At 28.0% G+C, this 7410-nt stretch overlaps 1 protein-coding gene across 1 annotated transcript; it reads left to right on the forward strand.

Moving 5' to 3' along the window:
* The first annotated feature begins 4055 nt into the window (after window positions 1–4055).
* LOC107872347 (gibberellin 2-beta-dioxygenase 6) lies at window positions 4056–7410 on the forward strand. The gene is made up of 3 exons (XM_047404979.1): window positions 4056–4707; window positions 5694–6015; window positions 6903–7410. The coding sequence occupies exons 1-3, from the start codon at window positions 4262–4264 to the stop codon at window positions 7131–7133; spliced, it is 999 nt and encodes a 332-aa protein (XP_047260935.1). The 5' UTR covers window positions 4056–4261; the 3' UTR covers window positions 7134–7410.

Raw genomic sequence — 7410 nt, forward strand, 5'->3', positions numbered from 1 at the left:
CTATCCAAAACCAGCTCTTCTTTGCCAAAAAATAAAACAACCAAAGAAACACAACCACTAAAGACCTTAATGAATTCAAATTCAAAAATCAATCTTCCACAAGTAAAAATGCAAAGAAAGAAACACGCCAATACACAAAGAAACGGGATGGTGATTCGAAGTAGATGAAGAAACGGGGCGGGGGTTCAAAGTAGATGAAGAAAGGGGGGGGGGGGGGGGGGGGGGGGAGGGGGGTGTTAGAAAGAAGATGAAGTTGAGTTTCTTGTTTTTCTTTATTAATTTTTAATTTTATAATAATAATAATAATAATAATAATAATAGCAATAAATTGGTCCTTTTAGAAAAAAAATCACTCATTTTTTTTTGGCCACGTCAGTCATAGGGGTGAAATTAATTTACTTGAAAGTTGTTAAGGAGGGTAAATAAACGAAAGTTAAGTTTAAGTGTTAAAGTGAGTTTGAAGAACAAGTTCAGGAGGGAAAAGATGTTTTTTCTCTAAAAATAATAATCTCGTGATATTTTATGTTATATCTAATAATAAATATTATTTAATTATAAAATTATTTTATCTTATTATTTTAAAATAAATAATGAAATATATTATTTTATATTAAATGTGAAAAAAAAAATAATTTCATGAGATTTTTTTGCCTTAATCTTTTTGTGTGTGTGTTCGTGTATTCAATATTTGAAATTCATTAAGAGTTTGTAGATCCACTAAAAGGGTAAAAACACTCTCTATCTCCAGAGGTTTTCTTCATTTTTCGAGATTAACCTCGACTCAAGACCTTTACTCAATAATGAATAGATTTCGGTCATCTTAAATTCACAGTAAATAAATTCACTAAAGGAGTAAAAAGCGCATCCTCTGCTTCAAAGAATTTCTCCAATTTCAAAATTAACTCAAAGAGTTTTCTCAAGAACGAACGAATTTCAATTATTTTGTATTCGTGGCTAGCAAGTGGATTCACTAAAAGGGCAAAACAGTTTTATTCTGAGCATTTTTCAGATTCAGACTCAAACTCAAAACGTTTGTTTAAATTATAGATTTCAATCCTTATAGATTCACAACGAGTACATCCTGTAAAAGAAGGTTCTTCATTTTCTGAAACTCAAACTCGAAAATCAAAACACTGACTTAAAAATGAAAGGTTGATTATGTTGTTGTTCCAAAAGATGTGAAGCAGAAATGAATTTTTTTTGAAAAAGACGCTAAGAAAATTAATGTTATTTGAGTAATATATTTTTCAATGGTATGTGACTTTTATGATACGTCATTATAACACATGTTCATACGATCTTTTGTTGCTTAAAAATAAAGAGGTTTCCTCTCATTTTTCTGCATAAAATTTATGAACTTCTTATATTTTTCTAACAAATAAATATTAATTATACTCTAATGATAGGTATATTTATTTTATTCAGATTGGAAGTAATTTAAAATTTCAAATATAATAAAAGGATAAATTTCTTAAGAACACTCGATGAATCTCATGAATATGAATATTTTCATCAAAGTTTCTTGCTTTTTTATGTTTCTGTTTATTTTAGTTCTCTTTATTTACTATTTTAAACACAGGATACCAACCCTTCATGTTGGGTATCGTTTCCAATTCTTCATTTAATATAATCCATGTATATTCTTTTCACTTTCTACCTTTAGAGTTGGAATTTTTATTAAAGGGATCACAAATAAATATACAAACTAACTGAATAGGATTGATATCTACTATATATACATAAAAAATTAATAATTTTAATCATATATATATAATATAATTTTTGGTCGAAAGGGATGCATCAATTATTAAAAACTAAGGACCCCTTGGCTATGAAAATCAAAATATATTCAATTTATTTGATATTTTTAAAGTTAAAAATAGAATTAAAATCGTGTTTGATCATAATATTTTTGAAAAATGAGATATTTTTAAAGTTAAAAAATATAATAAGTAAAAATAAATTTAAAAAAATTTAGAGTTTATGAAAATTGTGCTATTTTATAAAAATACATAATTTAAATGTTTTTTGATAAAAAAAAGTGTAAAAATATAAAAGTGAATTTAAAACCCTTCTAGGCGTTTTTCAAAAATTCAAATATTGTGGAAACGTATTTCAAAATATGTATGACCCTCCCTTTTATTTACTGGTCCCAATTTAACTTGACATATTGATTAAGAAAAATAGTAAGTAATTACTAACATGACTAGTTTATTATAGTACCCCTATTAACTGATATTTATATTTTAATTTGAAGAAAAAATAATTAATACAAAGGATAAACATGAAAAAAATATTTGTCTCTTCTTAATTTATAAAAAATAAAAAATTAAATTAAAAAATTTGGGATAAATAAAATAGAACAAAGCTAGTAATTTAAATGACCGCCTACTAAGTGACTTCAATAATTTTTTTCTTATACTCCACAAAGTCAAAGTAGGTAATTTATGTTTTTTTCATAGCGTGTACTAATGAATTTACTTTATTATAGCTGTGCATATTCTTTTGAAGCTGACACTTTTCTTTTTTCCTTTTTCCAGTTTCCACATATTAGAAATAATGCAGCTTTTGCTATCAGGATCTAAGTTGCTCGACTCTCCAAAAATATTACCGTACTTATGTTGGATCCTTCAAAATGCACTATTTTTTAAGGATCCGACACGCATTCGAAGATATTTTTGAAGAGTCCGAGCAACTTAGATCAGAATTACTTGGCATACAAGTAACTATCGAATTTAACCGAATTCAATATTTTCAACATATAATATATAAATGTCTGAAATTATTAAAAATCTTAAGAGTGTGTAGTAGGGTTTAATGAAAAATATAATAGTCATAATTATAATTAAATTTAAATTTTAAATACATCTTCGCTAGCTATCGAAGAAAATAATCGTCTTTCAATGCTTCTATTTTTTAAATTAATAAGCTCACTTTGTAGTTGTTTTTTTTTTTTTTTTATATCTTATTTTGAGTTTTTTCAACGAAGAGTAAGGAAAGTATTTTTCGAGCTCGAGCAAATATAATGTAATTTCCACACCAAAAAAAAAGAATGCTAAATCGATTTTTCAATAGTTTGCCTTTACAATAATCAAATTTTTTTTTACTTTTTAAACAATGTATATTGATATACTTTTTGTTTAGTTTTTAAATATCTATTTTACGAAAAATACTAACTTAATAACAAAAACATCCAAATTACGACCAAAAAAAATTATTTTTTCCCTGATTCTGCAATGACATAGTTAACTATTTTACGTGTGAATCAAGAAATTAATTATAAAAGCAAATAAATTTTCACACTAAAATTGACTATTTCTGTTTTCCTAATAATTATATATTTAGCCGTACGTGTGACCGACTTTTTCGTCAAAAGAATACAAAGCACAGGCAATATTTGAAGAAAATTTGCATTCACATTGTCACAAAAAAATATAGAAACGGTATGGTGAGATGATTGAAATTTTTAAAGTTTAATTAAATCTCAAATTTGAATATTTATTATAAAGATATTTTCAGTCAGGAATGTTTTACCCTTTTAATGTTTTTACTAAAAATTACACAAATACACAACTTATGTTTTCAATATTACAAAAAATCTCAACTCCCTAGACATATTACAAAAATCTCAATATATACACACAATGTTATGTATATGTCGGCTATGTTATGTATATTAATAGGGAGAGAGAGTAAAGTAATTAAAAAAGTGAAAGAGAGTGCAATTACTTCCAAAAGGGTTGGTATTATGTTATTTATATATGATTTTACCATAGCGTAAATTTAGATTAATCTAATCAATGTGCGTGTGATATTCATGATATAGGTGAAAGCTGGCATTCAATATTGATTTACGAATGTTTATAGTTATATATCGCTATGTAGTTTCTTTATATTTGTTCAAATTTTAATGAATAGAGTTAGTTTATACTTGTATTGATGAAAAGTACTTCTAAGTATCTGAGAATTAGTTAACGCATCTTAATTCCAACTGATCATCGAAAATACAATTAAAAGGAAAAAGGGTCAAATTCAAAAGACATTCTAAGTGTGACAATTGTCATGACTTAGAAGGTTTAATTTCCCCATTGTTTTTTCCCACATGGTGGTATTTTGGCTATTTGCCACCTTCCACACTTTCCTTTCTTTTTCCTCCCCTCACTATACTTGAGCCATATAAATACCTCATGTGTACTCTTTATCCCAACTCCCAAACTCTTGTTCCTTTTCTTCTTTATCTTGTTTAAAATTTGATCACACAATGATGTTAGAGTCTTGGAATCCTCCTCTCCTACATGACTTGTCAAAGCTTTTGAGTGGCGGAGATGATGATAGGAGCGCTGAAAAAGCACTAATGGAAGCGTTGGAACTTCCTCTGATAGACTTAAATGGTCTGAAAAGTGAAGATGAGAGAGAAAAGACCAGATGCGAAGACGCGATAGCCAAGGCTTCTTCAGAGTGGGGGTTTTTCCAAGTTGTGAATCATGGTGTGAGCCTTGAATTACTTGGAAAAATGAGGAGAGAACAAATGAAATTGTTTAAAGCACCATTTGAGATAAAAGCTACTTGTGGATTATTAAATAATTCATATAGATGGGGAAATTCAACAGCTACTTGTCCTAAACAATTTTCTTGGTCAGAAGCTTTTCATATACCGTTGACAAAAATTTCAGAAGCTACTTGTTATGGAGAGTTCACAACTTTAAGGTACTACTATTATAAATCAAAAATAAAAATAAAAATAGAATTAACTACAAATTTTGTATTTATAAATCCATCATTAAATTGTTTATAGCTAGCAATACTGAATAGAATTAGTGATGAATTTTGTTATTTAGCCATGAAATTTGTGCATCACGGATAGTTGTTTCTTTTAGTATCATAATTAATAAACTCTACAGAAATGTCTCTTGAAAATATGAATTTGTAATTAATAATTACGACGGATTATATTACATGCTATAATGGGTAAAGATGGCTTGATGTTATTAACATTTGTTATATATAACTTGATTAAATGGAGGTTTTTAAATTTATATATCTAGGTTGATTAATTCTCTCAGAGATATGTGCGCAAAGAAGCAAATTCGGGACTAAGAATAAATCAATTAGAATTGATTTAGGGTGTGTTCCGTACGATGAAAAAAGAATAACTTTTAGGAAAATAAGTGGATTTTTCTTATTTAATTTCTCTTTTTTTCCTCAAAACATGCACGTGCAAATTATATATGTATGAGACAGAGAGAATATAAATATTGTAGGAATATATTATATACTTGTATAATTGGTTAATTTCTATCATAAAAGGGAATATTTTATGTAAGTTAACTAGTAGTGTATACACTTTTTCTTTGTATTCCTTAATTTTTATTTAATAGGAATGTTGTTAGTACTTTTAAGAAATGATGTTATACTGTTGAACTTTTTTTAAAATATACTTTCTTTAACTTTTGAAGAATCCAATACACCTATGATTAACTTTGACAATCCGAACAATACAACTTAGATTCCCTCCTCCTCTACAATAGAATAGCTAGTGAGAAAAATACTACTGTATTGATTTTCTATGAAAGAAGGTTTTTAAGAATGAAAAATAATATTTTTTTAAGGTATTTCCGCTATGAATGAATGACTTCTCCATTTATTTCCAAGATGTTGGCCAATTCTAACATAAAATTCTAACTTTGTTTTAGGGAAGTGATGATGGAATATGCAACTTCAATGCAAGACCTAGCCAAATCACTTGCTGGAGTTCTTGTGAGAAAATTAGGTCACAAAGATAGTGAAATAAGAGAAAACTGCAATGAGAGTACATGTTTTCTTAGACTAAATCACTATCCAGCATGTGAAATATCACAAGAAATATTTGGATTAGTGCCACATACAGATAGTGATTTCTTAACAATACTTGATCAAGATGAAGTTGGTGGACTTCAATTAATGAAAGACTTCAAATGGGTTGCTGTTAAGCCTAATCATAATGCACTTATTGTCAACATTGGAGATCTTTTTCAGGTGCACTTTTTTTACTATATGTCTTCACTTTTTTAATTTGGATATTATTAATGGAGAGAAATGACTAGTGGTTCTGACTTAAATATTCTTTTTTCAACTTCGACTTCAAATACTTTATCTTTTTAAAATTTCAATTATGTATTGTCCTATTGTATCCACCTTCAACTGATATATTTGGGCCGCAGTACGCAGATCATAGGAGAGTGAGAAGTAACAATGAAAAAGAGAGAATAAAAATGTTTAAACTTTTTTCTCTATCGCTTGGTTTATCAAAAAATGCACGTTAAGCTAGATGTCAGGGTCAAATTGTCTAATTTTTAACATCAATTCAATTATTTTTCAATTATAAAACTCTTCATATATGAGAACTGTGTCAAAAGTGCAATTTGTTTATAAAGTGAAACCAATGTCCAAAATTCCAACTTTTTTCACCAACCTTTCGTCTTCAGTTGCCCATATGGTCTCATTGCTAATCACTTAAAATATTTCAAGACAGATTTTTTTTTTAAAAGAAAAAGCAAAGTATGTGTTTACTATTTGATTATTATCAACTAATTGAATAAATAATTTTGGCAAGTATTGTACCCAACAAAGTCGTTTGTTCTTGGTACATAATCTTCTATGTCGTTGACAAGTTAGTATAATTGTCGATGCACATATAAGCAAGTTCAGATGTCACTATTATAGAAAGTGATTTTTGTATTCGTTTCGATAAGTCTATGTTACTTTTTTCTAAGAAGTGTAGGTTGATATTATAGTAGAATTCAAACTCGAAAGTTCTGATCATCTATGAGAGACAAAAAAAGAATGAAAGAATCTTGTACGATTTTTAAGAAATCATTTCATTTCTACCCAAAACAAAAGATTAATCATATATCTCAATGCAGGCTTGGAGTAATGATGTTTATAAAAGTGTGGAACACAAAGTGATGGCTAATGGAAAGAAAGAAAGGTTCTCAATAGCTTATTTTCTTTGTCCTTCTTATGATTCTTTAATTGGAAGCTGCAAAGAACCCTCTGTCTATAAGAAATTCACTTTTGGAGAATATAGATATCAGATTCAACAAGATGTCAAATTGATTGGCCACAAAGTAGGTCTTTCAAGATTTCTTCTATAGTATTTGCCACATATAACAATCAAAAGAAATCACTATCAGAAAATCGCTAATTTTCAACAGAATCTGGCAAAATTTGATTCATTGATAAAGGATGGTGATGAGCCAAATCTCAATGGATTCCATCGAAAATTAGTGGTTTTCTGATGATGAGTTCTCTCGTGAAATATGAATTTCAAGGTACTCACTAGGCCTTATCTCGGAAGAAACCTCAGACATTGAGGGAGTTGATACAAGAAAAGACGTTCTATTTTATGAGTATATATATATATATATATAT

Source organism: Capsicum annuum, unplaced genomic scaffold, assembly GCF_002878395.1.
Source record: "Capsicum annuum cultivar UCD-10X-F1 unplaced genomic scaffold, UCD10Xv1.1 ctg72198, whole genome shotgun sequence".
Lineage (NCBI taxonomy): Eukaryota > Viridiplantae > Streptophyta > Magnoliopsida > Solanales > Solanaceae > Capsicum > Capsicum annuum.

What these genes read in the sequence shown, in the direction of transcription:
- LOC107872347 (XM_047404979.1), top strand. Translation starts at nt 4,262, where the DNA reads ATGATGTTAGAGTCTTGGAATCCTCCTCTCCTACATGACTTGTCAAAG. An exon ending in GGAGAGTTCACAACTTTAAG is followed by an intron (nt 4,708 to 5,693) that starts GTACTACTATTA and finishes ACTTTGTTTTAG; the next exon opens with GGAAGTGATGATGGAATATG. An exon ending in ACATTGGAGATCTTTTTCAG is followed by an intron (nt 6,016 to 6,902) that starts GTGCACTTTTTT and finishes ATCTCAATGCAG; the next exon opens with GCTTGGAGTAATGATGTTTA.